Raw genomic sequence first — 24878 nt, forward strand, 5'->3', positions numbered from 1 at the left:
CAAAAAGCAAGGTTCTAGCTCAGGATTGGGCACACAACCGATAGCGCAGTCACCTTGTGCAGGTGTCTGCGTGATATTAAATAAGCAAATTCACAAATGCTTGTCCTGGCTGCGTGGGAAGTGCAGTATGCAAACGATTCTGCATAACCTAGGATGACCAGATGTCCCAATTTTATAGGGACAGTCCAGATTTTTCCATCTTATTCTTATATAGGCTTCTATTACCCCCCGACCCTCTATCTCGATTTTTCACATTTGCTGTCTAGTCACCCTAGCGTAACCCTTCTCTCTTCTCTTTCCAGAATTCGTTGAAGAAAAGGGGATCTCGTTCTGTGGGGAAGACTGAAAAGAAGCCTTCAGTCCAGGTACCCAGACTGTAGCCAGTCAGGCCCTCCTAGGGCCATGTTTGACTATCAATGGTGTTGTAGAACTCGAAGAGCCATGCTCACCCTGCAGGTGGCCAGTCCTGGTATAGCAGTGAAACCGTGCATGTGGAAGTGTCATGCCTTAATTTGTGTGGCCCTGGTGAGTCGAGTGGCCCCCGGGGAATGGTTATGGTGAAGAGTTTCTAATAAAGGGTTTGGAACGTAGCTCCTGAGGCCTGGAACTTGGCCCCCCCAAGGTACTGGAGGTGCCAAGTGGGCTGGCCAGCCTGCTCAGCCATGGAGCGATGAGAGCCATGTGGCTGACTTTCTCTGCGACCAGCTGGGGCTCTTCTCTGGAGAACATCCAATGGCTGAGGAGCAAATGGAGCATCTGCCCCAGCAGTGCTCCCAGCTCCTAGCACTCCCTAGAAAGTCACTTTTCTAGGGAGTGCTACAGAGTTCATGCTCTCACCCCCACATGGCTGGGTGGGGAGGCAGATGAGCATATGAATCTCAGCCAGGCCTACTTGGCTGGAGGGAGGATACTTATGACACAGCTAGAGTCAAGCCTGAAGAAACGGGGTGGGGCTCAGAACAGTCCAGACCCTGTTGGGGTAATGAGGATCCATTAACCAGAAAACTACTCAGGCCCAATATGTAGCTAAGTGCCCTTGCTTTACATCTTGGCTCTGGGCCTAGCTGCATGGGATGGATGGGGACTACATGGTGGGGTTGCTTGCAATAACAGGGAACTGGATCCGATGACCCAGGAGGTCCCTCCCAGTCCCACCTCCTGTTCCTGTGTGCCTGGTGGAGAGAGCACCGTGCCTGGCTAGAACAGTGACCCCAGCACCAGTTGGGCAGTTTTGGCACTGAGATAATATTTAAAAATCTGAGCCAAAGTTCAGCCTGCAGAGAGGATGCTGTGCCCTGGCTATCAGGTGATTGTGTGTGTCCCATTCACTCCTGCCTCTGCAGCATGAGCCATTTCCCATGGGCATGGTCAGGTATCCGTCTTGCTCAGACCGTTTAGGTGGTGCAGCTGAGGTGCCTCTGTCCAGCAGTCTGGCCTTATAAACTTCCTGAACATCGTGCACTCTGCACCCCTGCCTTGCACAGGACACTGGACAATGCGGCAGTTATGGGCTCTCTCCACTGGTGGAAGGATTTTGTCTCTCAGTGATTGGTGTGTTCAGCGGCTTTGACTCTCTGATAACCTGACCGGGGTGTGAAGGTTCAGAGTTGATGGTGTCACTGCAGAAATGAAAGTGGTTTATTGTTCGTAAAAGCCTCTCTCAAAGGCTGATGTCAGCATTTTAGAGGTAGGAAAGGACTGACCAGTAATGTCTTCATCGTTCGTTGCTCTAGTTTGTCTCCAACATCCAAACGCTTGATATTGAGTTCACGAGCTGCATTAGTTAATCCCAAATAACAGTGGAATATCATGTAACCCAAGACACTGTCAGCAGTGCCAAGAGGGTTCATTAGAATGATACAGTGATACAAAGGAAATAACATGAGTCTGCTGCAGCAGAATGAGTGTTAGAGGAAATTCCAACTCATTGCATTACAGGTTTAAACTTATGGCCCTGCGTAAATCTTCAGTGAGGATGAAATTGGCCTTCCAGCTTGCGCGCATGCACAGAATGGGCCTCAGTTGGTGTAAATCAGCATAGCTACACTGACATCAGTTGAGCTGATTTCCACTGGCTGAGGATCTGGCCTGCCATCTGTATGTGGGGGCTTAGTGTGGAGGGCGCGCATGCAGATTCACCCACACATACAAAGTAGCCACTGGAATAGCAGATATATCTTCCCTGCAGAGTTAGGGAAAGGTCCATGTCTCCTGAGAGTTTCTCTTGCCCCCATACCTGCGCAGTGAGAATAAACCTGATAATCCACTGCCCACAGTGACACACTTGGTGGTGGTTCTGAAGTCATTGACCAGGAAGCAGTCTGTGATTTCCCTTTGCAGGGTGTTTGTGTGTTAGCTGATCTCTTCGGTGGAGGAGACATGCTGAAGAATGGAGGGCTGTTTCTGCTGGTTTCTTTTCCTTTCATTTGTGGCTTAACTTCTATCCTCCCGTATGTCATCAGTGGAGGAACTTGGTCAAAACAATTGGATGTTCCCCCAGAGCCCACGTCTGTATATGTGTTGGGCACTATGGCTTATGGTCAGGTGCACCAGTTTGCACATTTGAGCTGCACTTGGAAACACTGTCCCCACTGCCGTCTTTGTCCCTCTTAGTGGGAGATGTTCAGGCCTTTGACAACATCAAAAACATTCTTACAAGACATTGTTGAGACTGAAATACAAAACCATCCCCACTTCCTCCTAATGAGATACCACAAGGGGCTGAGGAAACAAACCCAACCCAACTCCAAGCCACAGGACATAAATCTCGTGTTTCTCATGCTGTCGGCTTCATGGAGCCAAGACCGACCTCATGGCTGCTGCAGAGCTGGCTGAGCTCTGGAGATGGACCCCCCCGATAGTCCAGAGATCCCTAGGGTGTGAGCAGTGCACTGGTGTGCAAGGGTGGGCAAAGGGAGTAGGTTGTCCATGCTACTTAGCGAAAGGGTCCGGGGGACTCGAGGCTCTGCCTCATGTGAGTTATGACCACCCCTGTCTCAGCACTGTGGGTAAAACTGGAAGGATCAGCAAGGGGCAGATTTGAAAAGGGTACCGCATCTTGGGAGCTGAGATCTTTTGAAAATCTGGCCAGGAGTGTCCCCACGGGAGCTGTGGGGAGTTGTGTGTTTTGAAAATCTGGCCAGGAGTGTCCCCACGGGAGCTGTGGGGAGTTGTGTGTTTTGAAAATCTGGCTTTTATTTAGGTGCCCAAATGGAAACCTCTCCTTGAAATCTGCTTCCAGCTGAGGGTGCTCAACACTTGAAAATTTGGCCCTCATAGGACATAGTAAGGGCTATATCCTGCCCTCCTCAGTACACAGTGTGTCCACTGATCTGAAATCAGCTGGTGAGCTCCTGCTGAATGTTCGAGTGAGCCAGAAGGATAACGTGTGGCCATCATGCCCACTGCTCCGTCAAGCAGGGGTTTGCACCCTAGCTTGGGAGCAGGCACCCACCTTTACACTCTGAACGAGGCTGTTGTAAAAAGCTCTGTGGGGTTTCATAAAGCAGCCTGGGAAGTTTGCAGAGTCAATAGCTGCTGCTTATCTGAGGATGATGCAGGCTCAGGCGTAGCTGTTGAATTTGAATTTTCAAACTGTATTGACCATCTGGAAAAAAGATCTTAACTGCTTCACAGGGCACTCAGTGGGAGGGATTTGTCATCAGTGTGCAGAGTTTTCCCAGGAACACGCTTTCTCCCAGCCCTGAAAACAGGAAATGAAATGCGTTCAATGAGATTTACAACCAACGGACCCTTTGCATGAGGTCATATTCGTGGAGCAAAAAATCCCTAATGCTCTTGGGGAGTCCAGGAAAGAAATCTCCAAATTCCTAACCGTTTGGCTTTTGAAAGATGGATGGTAATGAACAGCAGAGCTGAGATTTTCCCCTTGATTGTCCCTCTGGACATGGAACAGGTCCAGCTTTCCCTTTATTCCACATGCAATGGCTTCGTCCCATCTTTCTGGCTTAGTATTTACTGTTGGGTTTTGAGATGGAAGTCACAGAGTGGAAGTGCTCTCTAGCCCCTTATGCAGCTGACTTCCCTTCCCCACAAGACATGTGTTTGGTGTTTCACAGGGAGCATCCTGCTCTCCTCTGTGTGTCTCCTTCTCTTGGCGTGAGTAGGGGAGGGGGCTCCCCCAAGCCGCTTTGGAAGGCTGACTTGACAGACCCCAGGGATCTGCGTCAGATCAGTGCTGGCCTTCTATGCCATTGTCAGCAGTGGGGCAACTCTCGGAGCAGTGGAGTGAATTCCCACAAAGGGAACTACAGGAAATCTTCCTGAGGGTGGGGAATAGTCTTTCCAGGGAACTGTGGGCCTCCCCACTGCCCCATGGACAAAGCACTAGAGAGTGGTGCTGAGAGGAGCAGCCCAGCGTTGGCCCTTGGGGGAAGGGGGCAGATGGGACCTAGCAGGGTTTCCCCATCTATACACAGGCAAAGAAGTTGTGGCACACAGGGACAGATACTTCAGCTATTGGGTCAGGATGTGGGCGAGGCTGTTCCACTGGCTGTTGGGAGCTGTACAGCGAAAGGCTCAGCTCATTTTGAAAATGTATCTTTGATGTTTCCAGCCCTTAGACAAATGAGATCTGTGTTTGCTGCTGCTAACGTCCGCGGGGATGTATGCGGCACTGTCCGAGAGCACACAGAGCGTCTCTGTGCCCCGCCGCGCTCAGCCCAAGCATAGCGAGCACACAGCAGGCTGGATGGAGTGACGAGCCCAGGGAAGGGAGCGAATGGGAGGCTGTGCTGCTCTGTTTTGAAACAATTGACTCTTGTTGGCTGGGCAGCAGAAGGGAGCCCAGGGAGGGATTTGTAGCAATCTGAACTAATTCAAAACACTGCTGCGTTTGCACAGCAATGCCAGGCTTTCAAGAGGAAACCTGCTTATGGTTTTTATTTTTCCACATGGAGTCCAACAGCTTGTTCCCCACGCTGCTGAAACAACATTTAGCTCTATTTTATTGGCCTGGTTAGAGTGCAGTTTGAACATCATTTCAGTGCCCTGGGGCATCAGGGGTGTAAATTCCTTCCTGTCAGTTCAGACCAGTTGGGGCCCATCTCCTGTATGATTAGCTGCTTTCCAGCTCCCTGGGTACCCTTTTCCTGTGTCTGCCACAATTCCACGGAGCTGTATTTCCAGGTATCTGAGGTTCGGTAGGGCCCATAGTAACTGGCACTCTGCAGACCTGAGGGACAGTTTTCTGACAATGGTGGAATATCTGCTATGGGCCAGTTCACTTGTTTTTTTCTCCATGTCAGTGCCCCAAATTGATTCACAACTTCAAGGGCCAAATTCTGCACTTAGATTTGAGGGCACAGCTCCACTTCGTGACATGAGCTCCCAGACTTCTCACGTGCCCAATGTATCTGAGGCAATGAGACCGTTGAGATAGGGCCATTAATCCTCAATAAACTGCAGTCTGTATGAAGCCATGTCTTGTGCTCCTGGGCCTCGTGCTTTGGCTCATATGTATGTTGATAAATTACAAATAGGCGAGTTGACTACTTGAACTTTGTAGAGCTGCAAACAATAGGTATTAAAACACTCTGTTCTGGGAGTTATTTGAGAGAAATTCTCTGGCCTGTGTTGTACAGGAGGTGAGACTAGATGATCACAATGGTCCTACGTGGTCTATGACTCTCATTTTTAACCAGAGGCAACCCGTTTTCTAATGCCCGTGCCATTTTGGCCCATAGGAGGACAGCGCAGATCTAAAGTGTCAACTGCATTTTGCAAAAGAGGAGTCAGCTCTGATGTGCAAGAAACTAACGAAGTTAGCCAAGGAGAATGACAGCATGAAGGAGGAGCTGGTGAAATACCACTCCTTGTACGGGGACTTGGAGAGCTCTCTGTCCATAGAGGAGCTGGTAGACTCCCCTCATTCGCGAGAGGCAGAACTGAAGGCCCATCTGAAGCTCGTTGAGGAAGAAGCCAACATCCTGAGTCGGAGGATCGTGGAGCTCGAGGTTGAAAACCGTGGGCTGAGGGCAGAGATGGATGACATGAAGGGACAAGGTGACAGAGAGCTGATGGGGCAGGACATTCGGTTTGCTTTCTCCTCCACCAGCTGTGGGGACTCTGGGGAGAGCCAGGTGGAGCTGAGGCGACACCTGCAGTTCGTGGAAGAGGAGGCAGAGCTGCTGAGGAGGTCGCTGATGGAGCTGGAAGACCAAAACAAGCTCCTCATGAATGAGCTGAACAAGTACAAGTCGGACCACGACCTGGACATTACCCTGTCGGAGGACAGCTGCTCGGTGATCAGCGAGCCATCTCAAGAGGAGCTGGCCACGGCCAAGGTGCAGATCAGCGAGCTCAGCGGCAAGGTGAAGAAGCTGCAATACGAGAACCGCGTGCTGCTCTCTAACCTTCAGCGCTGCGACCTGGCCTCCTGCCAGACCACGAGGCCGATGATGGAGACCGACGCTGAGGCTGGTGATTCTGCGGACTGCATCCCCACCCCTCTCTGGAGAGAGGTGCCCGTTGGAGGAGAGAATGATGCCAAGGACTGCCCTGAGAGAGGGCCCAACAATGGCAACGGAAAGTCTCAGGACAGCAGCCCCACCCGGCTGTTCAAATCCAAGGACTTGGAGACTCTGCTCGGCCTCCGGGACCAGGCCGCACTTGTTAGCAGAGCCATCGATGTCTTGATTTCGGACTCTAATGGCTTCACCTCCAGCCTGAAGGTGTGTCTGGACAATGACTGCATGGATCTGGTGCTGAGTGAGCCGGTGGATAACAACAGTGAAAGCACCAGTGACTCCAAGCTGATCAACATGATCTTCGTGAGGCTCCGCGTCCTGCAGCAGGAGCTGAGCTCCTTCATGAGGAAGGTGGATCACATTGGGGACTGCTGGAAAGAGCAGATGGACCCTTTCTCCTTCCTGCCCAGCTGCGGCTCCCAGGACTCTCCCAAAGGAGCACTGCGCAAAGAGCACAGCTCCGATTTCCAGGTAGGGTGTTTTCCATGTCATTGCCGTTCCTGTGCAGTGTTGGTTGCTTTATTTGCCGTGCTGTTTCTCCTGCTTTAACAAAACAAACTCCACCTATAATGTAACCTCCTTTGTGCCTCTCTAGAGAGAACTACAAACTAACAACAACTCACTGCATGGTAATGAACCCACAGACAAGATAGGACTCTGCTCTAACAGAGTGTGCGTAGTGGGGAAGGTGGAGCCCTGGAGATTGGGCAGGCAGAGGAACACTGTTTTGGGTCATCGTCACTCTAGAACAGTTGGGGCGTGAGGTGGCTGATGCTGAGCCTGTCCGCAGCCAAAGGGGAAGGGCTCTCAAGTACAGTCCTAACTCAGCATGCCCAGGGTCCGTCCCAGGTGAATGCACTGTTCTGCAGATCCAGCAATGGCTGCATGGTCTGATACCAGATTCCTGTCATGGTGAAACATCCCCAAGTGAGCTCAGTCCCGATCTCAGCGAGGCGGGAGGCTCGTGTGAAGTCAGTACAGTGCATGGGAGAGAGGGCAAGGGGTGCTGTCCTGGGTCTCCAGGATCCAGGTGGCACGCCACTTTACAGCCAGATGCGGCACTCTTGGGGAGAGAACTTCTCAGCCCCTTTGCTAAGTGCTGCAGAAAGAGCCCAGGAGCAAGAGACTGCAGAGTGAACATCTGAAAGGCAAATTTAGTAAGACTCTGAGCATGTCCTCTTGTCCACGGGAGCAGCCCCTCCATGCCGCTGGAGCAGCGGAGGGTGGCTTGGCCCAAAGCACACAATCCCCTAAAGATGCCTGGTGACGCTCCCCTTGAGGAGCATCTGCAGCAGCACCATCTCCTCACGGCATGGACCCTTGGCCACCACCATCCAGAATCTGACTCGCTGGGAGTGTGCCAAAAACCCTGAGTTCAGGCTGTTCCCAAAAACTGCCAGCATGCCCTACCTCCCCCTGAGCTCCACGTCACTCAGCCCATGTGCAGCAGGAGGAGGGGGACCATAGCTGAGAACTTGCGAACTGCCAGGGGAGGGTAGAGGGCTCCGGGCTCTGAAGAGGGAGCAGATTTCCAGAGGTGGCCGGGTGGCAGTGCCCTTTCCGAAGCACACTCTCATTTGTTCAGAGTTCTATTTTCCTGCATGCTGCTGGGTTTTAGTCCAACCCAGCCCAGACTCCCCACCCCACCAGTCACTGCATGGCACCATAACTGGGGTTTGCACATTTTTTCCCTCTCTCTCTCTCTCCCCCACCCCAAACAATCCAGCCCATGTGTCTCCTCATCCTGTGTTTTCTTTTGTTTTCCACATTGTCTTATGCCATGGTGCTGAAGCTCCTCTTCCTCTTCATCCTTTTTGTTGTCTTGTAGTTCTTTGCTGTTTCTGAGACCCATTGTTTTGTTTGTTTTTCTTTTCTTCCCGCCCTTTTGGTTTGTTCTCATTAACTTGCCCATGCATGCAGCAGCCAGACTTTAGGGATGGCCCGGACTGGGACGCCGCGGGGAGCCGACCCCCTGACCTGTACCGCAGCAACAACACCATGGATGTGGACTCCAATGTGAAACTCCCCAGGAACTACAAGCCCTACCGACCTGACGAGAACGACTCCTATGTCACCGAGGTAGGTGAGCAGAGGGGCGGGAGCTCCCCCCCCTGCAGGAGATGGGGCTGGCCTAGGAGATGCTGAGTCAGTGTGGGGAGAGGGAAGGCCAGAAGATGTGAAAGGGGAGGCACTGATGTGGGGCAGGGGTGGCTATGCTGGGGCCCTTGGGGATCCCCCATGGGAGAGCTCTTGGCACCTGTGTTCAGCAGGCCCATGGCCCAGCCGGGTGAGGAGGAGCACAGGTCCAGAGAGCTGCTGGATCGCTCTGAAAGCTGCTTTCTGGAGCTTGCTAGATGTGGATGGGGAGAGCTCCCCTCTCTCTGTAGTAAATGGGGTGATGGGGGAGAGCACCGCTGAGCTAGTGGGGCAATGGGACAGACCCTTTCCAGAGAGCAGAGACTCCAGCTAGCAGGCTGTGCCCTTCCCTATGTGCCAGCACTGCCCGGAGGGGAGCCAGTTGTCCTGGGAAGAGAGAAGGCTGTGAGGATCCCAGGCTGCCATAAAGTCCTGCAGCCTCTCTCGTGTCTTGGAGCTCAGCCAGCTGGTGATATGGGCACTGCAGGCACGCTGCTCCCAGCAGGACCACTTCCTTAAGCAAACAGGCGCAGTATGACAGAGGGACAAGCAGCATCAACCTGAGTGTCCCTAAAATGCACCTGACCTATACATGTCTGGGGTCTGTGTCTGTTAGCTGCTGTAGGGGAGGAGGCTTCTCCCTCTCACGATCTCCCACCTCTCTGCTCAGATCTCCCTGTGTCTGTCTGATGTGGGAGGGGTTCTGATTGCTTCTCCATGGGCAGGAAAGTGCTGCCAGCCCCAAACAAGGAGTGCCCTGCCCAGAGAGCTCCCTGTGCTTTCTGCAAGCTGCCCACCCAGTGCTCCATCTTCCTGACGTGAAGCCTGGGGTAGCTGGCTTTCCACGAGCTCTGGGAAACGTGTTTGTATCCTGTCTCTGAGGCGCCTCCTCTGTGCCACGGGCTTTGCGCTTCTCTGGTGCAGCATCTTCAGTGTTACCCTCTGCTGAGCCAGCCTGTGGGTTTGTTGCCAGGTTTAGCCCTGACCCAGAGTGGTTTCATGCTTTTGTGCCCAACTCACGAAGTATCCATGGACCCAGCTCTTCTGCAGAGCACATGGAATAGTCTGTGTGTGTGTCTCAAGGATGGCCTTGTATAGCACGCGGCACATTTCCACAGCAGCTGCTCAGGTTGCAAGGCAAAGCTGTAATAAATTCAAAAGGCCAGTTCCGTCCTCATTTCAGCTCCATGTGTGGTTTGCAGCAGGGGCATGTAACCAGGTGGAGGTTTAATTTGCCCCAAAGCTGACTGTGGTTTGGCCTTTGTGGCAGAAGATGGAGCCATGACTGAGAAGCCCTGCCTCTCCCCTCCCCAGTCACTGCCCCAGAGCTCGGGTCAAGGCACTCACAGCACAGCCTTGCCTTAGGCACAGCCAGCAGGGCTCTGATTCCTGGTTCTACCTCCACTGTCCACGGTGTAGCTGGTGTGATTGGCAGCTTGGCCTGCCCTCATCCCCTCTGACTGGTAGTTCTGTGCTGCTGGGCCCAGTTCTCTCAGCCGCCCCCATTGTCCTTGTGCAGCAGGCATTAGCCCTGACCCTTGTCCTGGGCTGCCGGGTAGTAGGGTTTTCCCTAGCCTGGCCTAAGGGGGTTTCCCCACCCCCTTAGCACCCTCCTGCCCCCACCTGCTGCCCCTTCTGCCGAGGCTGGCGGCTGCTGATCCCACCTGCTCTTCATTGCCTGCTCAGCCTGACGGTTCACAGCATGCCATTTGCTGCTGCCTCAGCTCCCCTGCAGCCCCAGTGATGGGCACCCTAGGGCAGGCATGGATCTGGCTCTGTGTGGTGTTTCTGCTGGCTTAGTGCTAGCTCTGTGGCCCTGCCCCTCCCTGGTAGGGGGCATTCTGGAGCAGGAGGGGAATGGCTTCAGGTATGGCTGCAGCAGTGATGCAAGGCAGGGCCTGCGTTGGAGGCCTCCCCAGCTCCTGGCCACCCCTCAACAGGGGGGAACAAACTGCCCCCCCAGCCCTGCACTGGCCTGTCTCTCCAGAGCAGGGTCTGGGTTCTGAGCTGCGCTGGCATGAGTCTCATTGCTGCCTTTCCACAAAGTGGCGTGTTCCTGCCAGGCTGGCTCTGCTGATGGGAATCTCTGTACAAACTGGTGCAGTGTTTGTGTCCTGGCCTCTGGGTGCGCAGCCCTGCTCCATGCCCGGCTGGTGGCTGGAAACCTTGAGCTGTGCCACCTGTTGTGCTGCTCCTGTCAGACCCGGGGAGGGAAGAGCTTCAGGAAAGGTTGGCACCATCAGCCTGGGGCTGTGGATCTCGGGGGGGGGGCCCTGCTTCCAGACGAGTGAGTGTAGGTCAACCAGCCAGCAGTAGGGCTGTTGGCTCAGTTGCTCTGAACTAACCAAGGTCCAGACATGGAAAAGGGGCCTTTAAAATGTGGGGCTGGGACCCCAATGGCAGGGAATGGGCCCCGATGGCTCACTAGAGGTCCTGTCCCTCCCTGGGGATCCTGTGAGCAGCCACCTACTGCCAGGCACGTCCAGGGAGGAGACCCTTGGAGGGACAGGTGCACTGGGAGAACAGAGCTCCTGGAAGGGGAACTTTCCAAGAGGCCGGTTCACACCCCAGTCTCCAGCTAGCGCTGCTCAATCGGGCTCTGTCTGCATCACCCTTCAGCTCCTGGGCCAGGCCCGGTGTCTCTGAGCTGCTCCCTGAGTGCAGTGTGACTCTGTGACTAAACTGAGAGGGATTAGGTTAGGGCCTGGGTGAAGGCCCAGCCTTTCCAAATCACTGCTTGGCTGCAATGGCCTGAGCTCCCCCCGTCCCAGCAGCAGCACGATCAGGGCTGGGGCCTTTCTGCTCTCATATGCCCTTGAGCAGTGGCTGCCCCGAGGCCCCAGTAGAGCAAATGGCCACCTGCCCCAGGCTCTGAGTCCCTGTGTGCCTGTCTGCAGCCCCTCCCAGCTGTGTGCCACAGGGCCTATGGGCCTTGGCTGGCTAGTGAGGAACCTGGCGGGAAGGACGTGGCTTCCCCGTTTTAAAGCTGGCTCGGCTGCGGGGCAGAGAGGGGACGTGATGAGCTCAAGGTCACCGCATGTGTCAGGAGCAGAGACCAAGGGTGCAGTCTCTGAGCCCTCTCCTCTGTCCCTTGGCTGGGGTGGAGCTCAGGAGAACTGAATGCGCCGTGCGCTCCAATGCATTGGCTCCCCTCCGGGCTACTGTGGGCCTTGCTCTCCATGAGAGAGGAACGAGGCCTGGGCGTGACGAGGCACCAGGGGACTGACTCTGTCCACTGCCCATGCAGATCAAGGAGCTGCAGCTGGTGCTGGCTGAAGCCAACGAGAGCCTGCTGGGCCTGCAGGAGCAGCTCGCCCAGGAGAGGCAGCTGAGGAAGGAGGAGCTGGAGAACTTCTCTCAGAAGATCTGCCAGGTCAGTGAGAGGCACTGCAGGGAGCTGCTGTAGTGACCCAGTGTGGTCTGTGCCACAACCGTCTGCCCCTGCATGGGCTGGAAGTGACTAGGGGGCAGCCAAGAACCAGACTGGGCCTTGGGGATAGTCACAGAGCTTGGAGGAGGCAAGCTCAGAACCCCACCCCACTCCCAGCTCCTCCTGGGCAGGCAAAGGCAGCCACTGCCTGCCCAATCTGCTGCGGGGGAGAGGGCGAGTCTCCGTGAGAGCTTGTGGCCGTCAGCTCTTTCAGAGGAGTGTGCAGCACCCAGGGCCTCCACTAACTCGAACCCTTCTTCCCCAGCACTGGCAGAGCCGTGCCACAGCCCCTCCTTGAGATTTTCAACGTGCCCAGGGCCCATGGGATTGCCCCCTCCCCCCACCCACCAGCATGCCTGGGACCCGTGAGATCACTCCCGCTTTCCCTCCCCCACCAGTGCACCCAGGGTCTGTGGGATTGCCCGCTTTCCCAGCCCACAAACATGCCCACGGCATGACCCCCTCCCAGTGCAGCTGGGGACCGCAAGATCCCCCCAGTGTGCCTAGGGCCCGTGGGATCACTCCCTTCTCCCCTCCCCCAGCACACTTGCGAGATCATCCCCTCCCTCCCCTTGCCCAGTAGTGTGCCCGGGACTCGTGAGGGGCGCACACACTCCCGATAACCTGTCGTCAGGGCAAATATCCAACAAGTCCATATTTCTCCCCCCTCCCCACTGCTGCGGTCCACAGCTCCCTGGCACAGCACCACTATCTCCAGAGGCAGGTGACCCTGCTCTGGGCCCTCCCTCTTCCACCGCTCCTGTCCTGGTGCCCATGGGGCCAGGGAACAAGTGACAGCCCTAGGAGCTCTGCTTCAACCTCAGCCCCTCTCCACCAGGGGCCTAACCCCCCAGTCCCACCACCTGCACAGATTCTGCAGCAGCACTCACTGGGGGCCCTCGTGTGGCTGAGGGGAGGATCCTTCTCATGGTGCTCTCCCCCAGCTGCGAGAAGACCAGCAGAAGGCTCTCCTGAGGCGGGAGTTTGAGCTGCAGAGCCTGAGCCTCCAGAGACGGCTGGAGCAGAAGTTCTGGAGCCAGGAGAAGAACCTCCTGGTGCAGGAATCTCAGCAGTTCAAGCAGAATTTCTTGCTTCTCTTCATGAAGCTCAAGTGGTTCCTCAAACGCTGGAGACAGGGGAAGATCCTTCACAGTGAGGGCGATGGCTTCTTGGAGGTAGGATATGCAGCCAGGAGCTCCCATCCCATAGTCTGCCGGGCACAGGGCTGCACTTTCCCAACTGGAGAGACCTACAGCAGAGTCTGTGCAGGCAGCTAGCCAGGTGGCATGGAGTGGAGCCAATGCCACCCTTTGTGACCCTTCATGTAGATATGCAGCCTGGAGAGCCTGTGGGCCGCAGCCTGAGAGAGGGAGCTTGGCATGCTGGGACCTGCAGTCTCTGGGCTATCGGCTGGGTATAGTCAGCATTGCCAACTCCCATCACTTCTGGCCTAGGGAGGGCCACTGTAGGGACGATGGGGGTCAGTCTGGCTTAGCCGTTCCTCCCTCTCTCACATGGGACTGCGTATAAGGTGCCATCTGGTGCCACCCTCACGCTCTGCAGCCCACTAAGAGCCCTGCTCATTTAACCCAGGTCACTGCAGGAACCAGTTGCCAGGCAGTAAAGTCCTGCAGTGTCTTGAAGTGAAGGGCCCCATGGCACATTGCTGGGCAAGCTGCTCCCTGCCCTGTACTCTGTCCTGGGTGGTGTCCTGTGTCCTGTCTCACTCTCAACCCCCCCAAACTCAGCAGGTTCAGAAAGACCCCAGACTGAGGCTGTGTGTGGGGACAGCCTGGGCAGTGCCAGCAAAGGTTGGCTTATGCTGGATGCTGCCCTCTTTTCTGCAGCAGCTGGGCAGCTGGGCTGGGCAGCTTGGTGCAGGGGGAGGAGTGGGAGTAGCATGGAGACGTGGGAGCAACAGCAGGGCTAATGGCTCATTGCTTTCGGTGTCGATTGATCTGTGGGCAGAGGTGGTGCCTGGCACAGGGTTTTTCTGACTGGGGCATGCTGCTGCCCGGGGCAAAGGGCCACGTCTGCCTCTCAACGGTGCTGGCTGCTGGAAACCTGCTGGCTGTTACCCAAAGTCGGCTTGCACTCAGCTCCCCAGCAATGGTCACGTGCTAGGGAGGAGGTCACAGGGCAGGAAGCAGGAGAGTCCGGAGCCAGCGTAGGTCAGCCCTCAAGACTCCAGCCCTGCATCCAAGCAGACAGGCTGGGGCCTGTTAGTCTCTGGGCTGCACATCTGCATCTTTACTGTTTATGTGCACGTCTGTGAGACGCCCATCTACATGCCACGCCAGGGCAGCTGCTCCCTGCTCTAATGCCAGTTAAGTGCATACTGCCCCTCGGGGAAGTTTGCCCAGCACCTGTCTGTGCTGGGCTCTCGTCCCTCGCTTCTCTGAGAACTAAACTCATTCACAAACGAGAACAAATGATGTGCACAGAGTGTGCAGCCTCTGGACGGCAGCGACTGTGTCTGAGGCTTGGTAACAACAGCCTCTTTATGGCCTGGCCTTGTGCTGAGGCCAGAAGATGACTGTGCCCTGGCATAAGGCTGTGGTTTCTGGTGCCTGGTACGGAAGAGCAGGAAACACGAGCTGGGGAGGTGCTGAGACCAGATCACCCCCACCCCACAGCTCTGCTGAAGGCCCTCAGTCCAAGTGTGCAGCTCCTCCATTACTCTAGTCCTGGGTATCACACACAGCTCTCCTGGTGGCCCTCCTTCCCAGCTCATAGTCACCTCCTATCCCTGGGCTCTGCTGGGTACAGGCAACCTTGGGTGCCATCTTCTCACTGCCCCAGGGCCCCTTCCCCCTACTTCCCTGGGCCAGGAGCCCCTTGTTTGCCCGTGGCTGGAGGCTGAGGGAGACTGAGCTACCTCCCCCCATTTTATCTTGTCATGTTTCCAGGTGAACAGCATGAAAGAGCTGTACCTGCTGATCGAGGAGGAGGAGCTCACCCCACAGCAGCAGGCCGATAACAAGACGTGTGCTGGAGACACCTGGACCCAGAACACGGTGAGCTGGGACCCTGGCACACCTGCTGCAGCAAGCGCCCATGCGCTGAGCTCGGAGCAATGGTGGTGGGCAAGTGCTCTGTAGTCTCTGGGTTCAGCCCAGTTCCTTGGGCACAGGCTGGTGCCTGACATCTCCCATCCCTTTCCCACTCAGTTCTCATTTCCTGAGAGCACCCAGGACCAGGAGGCTGTGCGGAGCCAGGCTAGGGTAGGAGGTTGTTGTGCCCATGGGAGTTCAGGCAGCCCGGGGCCCTATGTGTATCTTCTGCGGCAGCCCCTCAGTCCTGCCATTCCGGCCCCTCTTCTGTGCTGGCAGGAAGGACTGTGGGTTGGTGTGCTGCACCCCAATCCTAGCACTGGCGGCCCGGTCAGACCCTGCCATCTGGGCAGTGAGGCCAGGGGCCCTGATGTGTGCTGGGAACCAGGGCCAGAACTGCAGTGCAGGCCGCGCATTCTATTTGTAGGCATTGGGGATTGATCGAAAAGTGTTAATGCCGCGCAGACCAGCCGAGGTAACGTGGCTCCCAGTGCTGGCAGGAAGGTGGCTGTTCCTCAGAGATTGGGGCTGCAGATCCTGTGCAGGGGTGGGCAGGTCTGTACTGGAAACATCACCCACTGCTGGGGGCTGTGGAGAAGCATTCATGGGGGGCGGGGGGTTGAGGCTGAGTGGGGGCTGTCTCTGAGCCAGCCCCAGCTCTGGCCTATGGGCACAGGTCCATGTTTACATTGGAGAGCAGCAGCCATCCAGATGTCTGTGCTTAGCCCTTGTAAGGCAGAAGGTGGATGCGGAGGGAGCCTGCATGCAGCTTCCAGGCTGGGTTCTGAGGGACGCTGCAGTGCTGGGCACCTGTCACCAGCTTCCCCTGCCAGCAGGATATCCCATAGCAGGCAAACATGGTAGCTGGCTGTGGGGTAAGCTCTGGCCAGCCGGAGTCTCTGCACCAGGCCATTATGCTTTCTGTGTCATGTAGAGCAAGGGGCTGGGCCTGACCAGCAAACTCCAGGCCTAGTTTGTGTCAGAGCCGCTGTGTCCTGTGGGATCCGGCTTCCTGCTGCTCTGTCTGCTGAGAACAAGGTGCCTTTGAAGCCTGGCTCCTTACTATGAAAAACACAGCGTCTGGGTGTAGCTGGCAGTACAAAGGAGCCTGAACTTCCCATCCCTGGGGCTGCACACCTGGCTGCCCTGCCCACAGCGCTAGCCCAAGATCTCACAGCGGAAGTGCCAATGAAGAGACACCCTCCTCCCCGCACTTCAGCGTGTGAGGTTCTGCTGGGAGCCTCTGTGGAGAGTGCCAGCCTGCGTGCCCCTCTGCCCCTGTTCTGCAGACATTCCTCCTCTTCTCTGATCCTCCAGGGACCCAGGAGGGCCTGGGGTCAGGGACGACCAAGGGTGCTGGGAGAGGCCCTGGGGCTGCACCTTCTCAGCAGCTCTCACATGGAGACTGGCCTCTCAGCCACCGGGCAGGCTTGGCCTTCCTGACACCGCGGCAGCTGGGTGAGCCCAGTGGACAGGACCAAGTTCTGCAGGAACAGGCGCCTGCTGCAGCTTCCTGGGGTCCTTCAGCCCGGGGCTGGCTCCATGTTTTTTGCTGCCCCAAGCAAAGAAACCAAACCAAACCAAACCAAACCAGAAAAGCCAGAGTGCTGCCCCCTGAAAAGTGCTGCCCCCAAAGGGCCAAAATGCCGCCCCTTGAAAAGTGCCACCCCAACACATGCTTGGAAGGCTAGTGCCTAGAGCTGGCCCTGCTTCAGCCTGTGGGGTTAGGGGAATAGCCTCTCACCCTCCCCAAAGGCCAGGGAGGGGGTAGCCTCTACATGCTGAGTGTAGGGCATGTGCACAAGCTGTCTGACCCCAGGGTGGCTAGCAGGGGTCTGTGCACTGTTTCCCAGCCTTCTACCCCGGAACTGCTCCAGCAGGGGCAGGGCAGCGGGCGGAAGCCAATGGGCAGAGAGAGCAGGTGGTGGTGGGACACTGAGCTTCTGCTGAGCTGAGTCATGTTCTCCAAACTGGTGCTGGGCGAAGGGGAGAGGACAGTTCCCTGGAGGCTGGCAGTGCTGCTGAGGGAGGGCATTCCCCAGGACTCCTCTGCAGCCTGACAGCTTCGCAGGCTGGTGGGATTGAGGGTTAGAGCCCAGTGAACGGGGCAGGGGCTGCAGCCTTTTTCTGCCCTGGCATTTGCTGGTTTTCCAACCTGACTGCCTGGGCCTGGCATGGATGAAGGAACACTGGCCTGCTGCACACAGCAAGGAGTCTCCCAGCCCTCCAGCAGCTGGCCAAGGTCCTTCTCCCCTTTGTATGATGGGGACGGGTGGAGGGGATTTTTGGAGCAGTCTCCCAGTCCTGTGCTCTGCTTTCCCAACTCTGCAGTCTACTGGCCTGGAGGGCCTCAGGGTTACTTCTGTGTCCCTTCCCGCTATGGGATCATCACTCTCAGCAGGGGGGTTCTGCAGGAGGTTTGATGACCATGACATGAATCCGATGTGTATTGCAGAGTGCTTCTACTGCCCCTTGCTGGAGTGCTGGACTGGAATGAACCTTCCTCCCCCAGATCCCTGGGGCAGGGACTGGACAGCCCACCTGGCTCCAGTGCTGCTGAACTGGCTGTAGGGCAAGGCACATTCTTGAAACTCAATCCACGGGAGGAGGCAGCACAGGCTAGACCAGAGCCCTGGTGCCTGCAGAGCTGCCTCTTCCTGTCCTCGTTGCCTGGTATAGACAGACACGAGGCCCGTGGAGCCCTGCGCCCGCTGCTACTCCCCCCTTGCAGATGTCTGTGAACAGCTGCCCAGGCTCACGCCTTTCTCCCTTCCCCTGCCCGGCAGCCCAATGAGTACATCAAGACCCTGGCAGACATGAAGGTGATCCTGAAGGAGCTTTGCACGGAGCTGCGAGAGGAGAGGCGGGGCATGAATGAGCTGCAGCAGCAATTTGCCAAGGCCAAGGCTGCCTGGGAGGTAGAGCGGACTGAGCTCAAGTGCCACATCGCCCAGGTAAGAGCAGCAGATACGCACTGGACTCTTGGAGGTGGGGGGGTGGGGGGCATTTTCCTCCTTTGGCTTCCCTCCTCCATCACCCTAAAATCCCTGCTTTGAGATGACCCTCCTTCTAGGACAGCAGGATGGCCCCAGCAGTCCCCCTCAGCAGGGCTTTGAATGCAATGGCAGCGTGTGCTCAGAGCCCAGCAGGGCAGAGCACACTTCTTTGTGCTTGTCTAATATCAGAGGGGCTAGGAACTGCAGGAGATGTCTTCAGGCTGATAGACTGGTCTGGGGCAGAGAATGAAAGCAGTGCATTGTGGGAATCTTAATTAACAATCTCTGCCTCTGCTGAGAGAGTTTCTATAGCAACAGAGCTGACACTGAGAATCCAATTGTTGGAGTAAATGATGCCCATTATTTTCCTTGCAGGGATTGCTGGGCTGGGGACCCAGAGCAGGTGGGAGGAGTATCCTGGCTGGAGAGATCCCAGACAGAAGCAGTGGAGAGGCTGGCTGCACGTGCAGTGAGCTTTGAGGCTGCTCAGCAGGGACCCTGGCTGAACAGGATAGCTTTCCAGCACCGCTGTCATGAACTGAGATGTGGGCAGCCAAGCCTAGTGACTGGATCAGGACTCAGGCACCAGAGTCAGGAAGCTAGTAGGCAAGTAGGGAACAGACTGGGCAAGCCAGGAGCAATGCTGGGAACAAGCCAGGATCAGGGCTGGAGCAAGGCTAAGAGCAGGGCAGGCACCGAAGAGAGAGCAGCTGCGGCCATGTGTGATGAGCACCCAGAGATCATTCAGTCCTTGCTGTTGGGCATAAGAGCAGACCTGGTGACCACCTCATCCAGTCAGGTGGGATAGTCCATCAGATGGCCCTGCTGTGCTCGTAGGCTGTCCTGAGACTGAGCAGGTGCAGCTGCAAGTCCTCACTTCTGACAATCACTCATTTTGGGAGACAGTAAGAGGTGGTACCCGCCAAATTCCGCCCATAATCCATGCTACACCCACGTGTGATGCCAAAATGAGGTGCCGCTTATGGTGGATTGGTCAGCAGTTTTCAGAAATTCCTTGAGTGCTGATTGGCAGTGAAATAGTCAACAGTGTTGCCATCATTAGACTGTAGGTTAACATTCATGGAGCTGCCTGGACCAGCTCCCATCTCTAAGTTCTTTTGTCAGGCTTTCTGCAGACTCAGGCAGACTCCACCACATCTGTGACACTAGGGTCACCTTTTCAACCAGGGGGCTCAGTATTTATCTTAGTGACTCCATCTCATGTGTGTCGCAAGTAGAAGGAAACAGCCTGACTTGGTGAATCAGCCTGGGATCAGAGAATCAAGCTGGGCTTTTTCCTATGCATAGGAAAGCACTAATAAAGGCTTTGTAGCTAACTTTGCCCTGTGTGGCCCCACTAGTCAGCAGGCATTAGCACAGGGGTTGCTGAGTGGGAGCAAGTGAGCAGACTCCAGACCCTTCTTTGTCAGCTGTGCTGGCTGGGCAGGGCTGCCAGGAGCACAGACTGATTTTAGTCCTTAAGGACAGCAGCTCAGACTCTGATCCACACATTGCAGCGGGAAAGGCTGTTTCGGAGCAGATCTGCACTTTAAGGCGAGCAGATATCGGTGACATTCCTGGCCCATCTAACAGCAGAGGGCCATTCTGCTAGCCTTGCAGAGCTGATTCATCTGGCAATCAGCCTGTTTTCCTGAAGCCTGGAAATACTCGCCCAGTACATGTCCACTCTGTGGGCTTTCCCAGAATCAGTGAACATGCAGTCCCTTAGCTGTGCAGGTCGATGTCTCTGGCCTACAAATATTCATCTCCAAGCTGTCGCGTGCTCAGAGCCATGCCAGGCTTGCATGCAGCTCAAAGCTTAGTGCTGAGATCAGCAGAACCCAAACTAGTGGAAATGAAGCCTGGATTTATGGCCTCGTTGACTCCAATGACCGGACGCAATAAAGGCTGGATGACCACAATGCCCAGGTTTCAGAAGAATGTGTTACTTGACAGATCATTTGGGGAACCTTTTCATGGCTAGGATCTGCAAGGGGGCAGCAGTGCTGCAACTGCACCTGGGCTTGGGAGCTGGAGCCAGTGTGTTGACAAGACCTTCCCTTGGGGGCGCTGTGTGGGTCCCATGGGTCACATAGGGTTGCCAGGTGTCCGGTTCTAAACCTGAATGCCTGGTTGAAAAGGGACCCTGGTGGCAGTGCTGACTGGGACGTTAAAAGTCCGGTCAGTGGTGCAGTGGGGCTAAGGCACGTTCCCTGCTTGCCGTGGCTTTATGTGGCTCCCAAAAGCAGTGGCATGTGCCCTCTCCAGCTCCTATATGTAGCGCAGCCAGAGGACTCTGCATGCTGCCTCTGGCCCAAGTGACCGCTCTGCAGCTCCCATTGGCTGGGAACCATGGCCAATGGGAGCTGCAGGGGCAGTGCTTGCTGATGGAATAGCACGAAGAGCCTCCTGGGCGTACCTCAGCATAGGAGCCAGAGAGAGGACATGCCGCTGCTTCCAGGAGCTGCTTGAGGTAAGCACTGCCTGGATCCTGCACCCCGACCCTGAGGGGGATCAGGGCTGGGAAGGGGTATGGGGGAGGGGGAGAGGACTCCAGCTGGGGGTGCAGGCTCTAGGGTGGGCCCAAGGATGAGGGATTTATAGATTCATAGATTCTAGGGTCAGAAGGGACCAATGTGATCATCTAGTCCAACCCCCTGCACAAAGCAGGCCACAGAACCCTACCCATCCACTTCTATAACAAACCCCTAACCTATGCCTGAGTGTCAGGGACCCTCCAGCTGAGCAGGCTGTGTGTGCTCGTGATTTGCAGGCTGGGGGCAGAAGAACAGTTAGGCCATTAGGCAAACACAGTGAGCGAAGCTGGGAGACCTTCTGCCAGACCTGCCATCCTGCAGCAGGGCCAGAGAGGCTGCAGCTATAACGTTCCCCATCTCGGAACTGCAGCTGCTTCCCGGGTGCCTTTCTGTCCCCTCCCGAGCATGCGATGGGCCCCACCTGTGCCAGAAAATGGAATGGCTTCCCGCGGCACGGTTACTAGTAAACCAACCAGTTCCGTAAATGGAGAGAGGCCAAGCTCAGCCCTGGGAACAGCTTCTATACGAATGTAGCACCCAGCATGGCCCATGGACCTTGCCTCTTCGATGCACCCTGCAAACCACCACCACCCTGCCTTGCCATGGGGGAAGCTCAATGTTACCCCATTCTGTGGAGGGGAAATGGAGGCCCAGAGAGAGTGTGACATGCCTCCAGTGTCGCAGTCAGTTCTCGAGCCCTGCTCTCGGCGCTAGCCATTAGGCACACTCTCGTTCTCTGTTTTTAAGCCTCTACGGTTGTAACAAAGGTGCCTGTGGTAATGTATTAAAATCCAGGTTTAGGTATTGAGAGCTACGTGTGCATTTGAGTGCACGGTTACCACAGCTATTTGCACACTAGGGTAATTGTGCAGCATCACATGCCCAAATACAAAGGCAGTTTTGCGTTCCTGCTTCTCAGCCTGTGGGCCCTGAGTTTTCTGGCGCTCCCTGGCCATAGAGATCTATCTCACTGCAGTCCTGGCTACTCTGCTGCTCAGTGGTTCCCACCCACTCCAACCTGGTGTCTGATAAGCTAGCTGTGTTCCTTTGACCACTCTGACACCAGGGCACCTTTTCTGTCCCGTCGTCTAACTCTTACTGCTTTGGAAATGTCCCGAGGCTACTGGTTGGTTTCATCCCCATCACACTGAAACGCTGAGCTGTCTGGGGCTGGGGCTGTGTCAGTGTGATACTAGCTTAATGCGATTGTCAGGGTCTGCTCAGAGACGCACTGGGCCCTAATGAAGTCATGAATAATAAACTATTTGCCAGCCCCATGCTCCAGTGGTGTCATTCTTAGGCTTTTCTCCAGACTCTAGTATCCCCTAGTGTCATTGCACTGGTCTGGCTCTATACATCCGTGCAGCATCCAGACGCATTTATCATCACGCTTATAATAATCATTTCCCACTCTGCTGTCTGAGCTGTTGTTTGCCAGAGGACTTGAGCCCTGCCCTGGCTGCCTGCTAGCTGGACCTTGCCATGTTCTGTAGTGGTATTGCCTTGTCCATCTCACTGGGGTCTGTGTCAAACCTGCCCTCAGATGCCTGAGCTCTGTTCTCTTCTCTGATTACTTTTCCTGGGTCCTCATCTCCCTTTTGCAAGGCAGATCCATTAGGAACTAACTGAGAATGAGTTTGGTTTACACCCCAGAATGGCCAACTGTTGTTTGGTGCTACCTCCCAAGGCGCTGGACGCTGCTCGAGGGGTTAGCCCCCTAGCGGTGCCCCTGCCTGTATTGCCCAGCCGATGTTCCTGGCGGCAGCAGCAGCATCTCTTGCTGATGCTCTCTCTGAGCAGCTGTCAATGGCTTCAATCTACCTCTCAAGCCATCATGTGCTTAAGCCCCTTGTGAGCTGTTTGAGCTGCTGAGCCCAGGATGAGACACACATGGATTCACACCTGTGCTGGCCTCAGGGTTTGGAGCCACTCCTGCAGAGGGGGTGTTCACCAGGTCTCTGGTTGATCTGGGTATCGCATCCCATGCTTGCTCCCTCCAGGGCACAGGCATGGGTTGGCTTTGGGTTCTAGGATTCCCCATAGCCCGCCTTAGCCCTGCCTTCTCCCAGTGTGGCCCCTTCCTTTCAGAGTGCAGCTCATCTGTGTCCAGGCTGAGGCCAGCCAGGAGTCTCCCTGCTGCGCTGGAAGGGGGCAGCCTCCTGCTCTGAGCCGAGTGCTGTCCCTCTCCCAACTGTGGGGTATTGGCCAGCCTGTCTGCTGAGCACTGCTCTCACTGCCTGGCCTCTGCATTGTATTGTGCAGCCACCACGTGATCCCAGTCCCATTCAGGTTGTGTCTTGAAACCCCTGTGCCAGGTTCTGGGCCCATTCCTCATGCAGCACTGGAAAGGGCTAAGCCCTGGTTTCTTCTGCCCATCCCTGGTGTGTGTCCAGAGAGGGGCTCAGACACTGCCACAGGGAGCATGGTATGACTAGATAATGAGACAGAGGCAAGCTGAAGATCTAATGGCACCTTTCCCGAAGAACTGGGGCTAACTAATCCTGGGACGCTGGAGGCTGAGGGTCCTACCTGGGGAGGGTTTGTCCCTGTGCAGTCACTGCCCAGCCTGGATTTGGCTCGTGGCTTTGAGTACCAGCACCGTCCATGGGGTTCCAGCCAGTGATCTGCTGTAAAGATCTGTAATGCCCCCTGCTCGTGCCCACGCCTTTGAGCTGTGTTCTCCCTCCCAGTCAGCCCTCCAAGAGCCACCCGGTCACAGGCTGCTAGTACCTGAGCTTGCATGTTCAGCTTCATGCTTCTCTTCTGCATGACCATGGCTGCAGCTGCCCTGCTGTTCCTTTAATAAAGAGAGTGTCCCCTTGTGGGTACAGCAGCTCCAGGAGGACATGCCAGGAGAGGCTCTGGAAAGCTGACTCAGCGATAGCCCCCTGGCCCAGCCCAGTGTTAGCAAGGGCTGGTGATTGGCAAGCTGTAATAATCAGCTGGAGGCAGGTGTGCCTGCGCTCTGATCTCTCCCCTGGATTCCCCACAGCTGGAGTCAAAGGTTGGGAAAGGGATCCCAGAGCGAGCCCTGTCAGACTGGAAAGTGGCTCTGAAGAGGGAGCGAGAGGAACACCAGCACCTCCTGGCCGAGTCCTACAGTGCGGTCATGGACCTCACCAAGCAGCTGCAGATCAGTGAGAAGAACTGGAACCAGGAGAAGCTGGAGCTGCTGGACAGGTTCAAGGACGAGCAGCAGCAGGCAGAGCAGCAAGTGAAAGAACTGCAGAACAAAATGAACCAGGTGGGGGCGTACCCGCGCGCGTTCTGCTCACTGGAGTGTGCATTCCAACGTGTGTACATGCACACGCACCTGAGCTCTCACTCACAGAGACGCGCATGGGAGCATTGCTCCTGCATGTGTACACGCACACACATATGCATGTGAGCTGGTGCTTAGAGATGCTCCCAGGAGCATCCTCTCATGTGCATACATGTACGAGTAGCTGGACTCACTCTCACAAAGGTGCTTGCTGCTCATGGATTTGTGTGAATGTGTGAGTGCACGGATACACCCAAGCTCTCACGCCAGTGCTCTCTGCTCCCATTAACACACAAGCACATGCTCGCGTGAGCGTACGCATGTACACCCACTGCCATGCATGCTCCCACACAACTGGTCCCGGCACGCTTTTACACATGCTAACATGACACTTGCATAGTGCACACTCATAGGAACACGCTCACAGGAATACACATTCACACATCGCCCCAAATTGCTCTCAGAAGCCCCTTCCCCTGCAGGCAATGACTCACGTTTTGTGGTGACTGGGTGAACACAGGCCCTGCACTCTGCTAGCTGGTTTGTCTGATCCCCAGGGTGGAACTTGTCCCCTCTGCCTTTGGCTCACTGTCCCCCCATTGCGGGCCTGCCCCCGTCCTTAGATCTCCCACTCCCTATGCAGCAGTCCTGTAAGCTGCCCAGCCCAGCCATGTTCCTGCAGCCGAGCCCAGCCCTGGTCCTGCCCTGAGCCTGAGGAGTCCAGTACGTCCCCTGGCCGCTGGCCGAGAGTCCTCTGGGCCATGGGAAAGCCATCACGTTGCTGAGCCTCGGTTCAGCCGTCGCTGCCTGCAGGCAGCAGCTGCTCTAACGAGGCCTTGTCAAGTGACTGATTCCTTTTCTGTGCGATTCCCAGCTGCAGAAGGGAGCTGACCGGTGGGCCATGGAGAAGCAGGGCAGCAACTGGAAAGAGGTGAGCAGGAGAACAGCTGTGCCCTGACTGTTGAGGAAGGGGGGG

General features: G+C 55.9%; 1 protein-coding gene across 6 annotated transcripts in view; it reads left to right on the forward strand.

Moving 5' to 3' along the window:
• Nucleotides 1-24878, forward strand: part of SOGA1 (suppressor of glucose, autophagy associated 1) — a 91614-nt gene that overhangs the window by 40870 nt on the left and 25866 nt on the right. For 5 of the 6 annotated variants that reach the window (XM_050917239.1, XM_050917246.1, XM_050917245.1 and 2 more), the window contains 9 exons: nt 303-365; nt 5706-6959; nt 8409-8567; nt 11872-11997; nt 12999-13229; nt 14964-15071; nt 17894-18061; nt 23633-23884; nt 24777-24833. In XM_050917239.1, coding sequence (XP_050773196.1) covers nt 303-365; nt 5706-6959; nt 8409-8567; nt 11872-11997; nt 12999-13229; nt 14964-15071; nt 17894-18061; nt 23633-23884; nt 24777-24833 — 2418 coding nt within the window. The remainder of the gene's footprint in view (nt 1-302; nt 366-5705; nt 6960-8408; nt 8568-11871; nt 11998-12998; nt 13230-14963; nt 15072-17893; nt 18062-23632; nt 23885-24776; nt 24834-24878) is intronic. The other variant, XM_050917240.1, reaches the window with a different exon arrangement.

This window comes from Gopherus flavomarginatus, chromosome 11 (genome assembly GCF_025201925.1).
Source record: "Gopherus flavomarginatus isolate rGopFla2 chromosome 11, rGopFla2.mat.asm, whole genome shotgun sequence".
In the NCBI taxonomy this organism is placed as follows: Eukaryota; Metazoa; Chordata; order Testudines; family Testudinidae; genus Gopherus; species Gopherus flavomarginatus.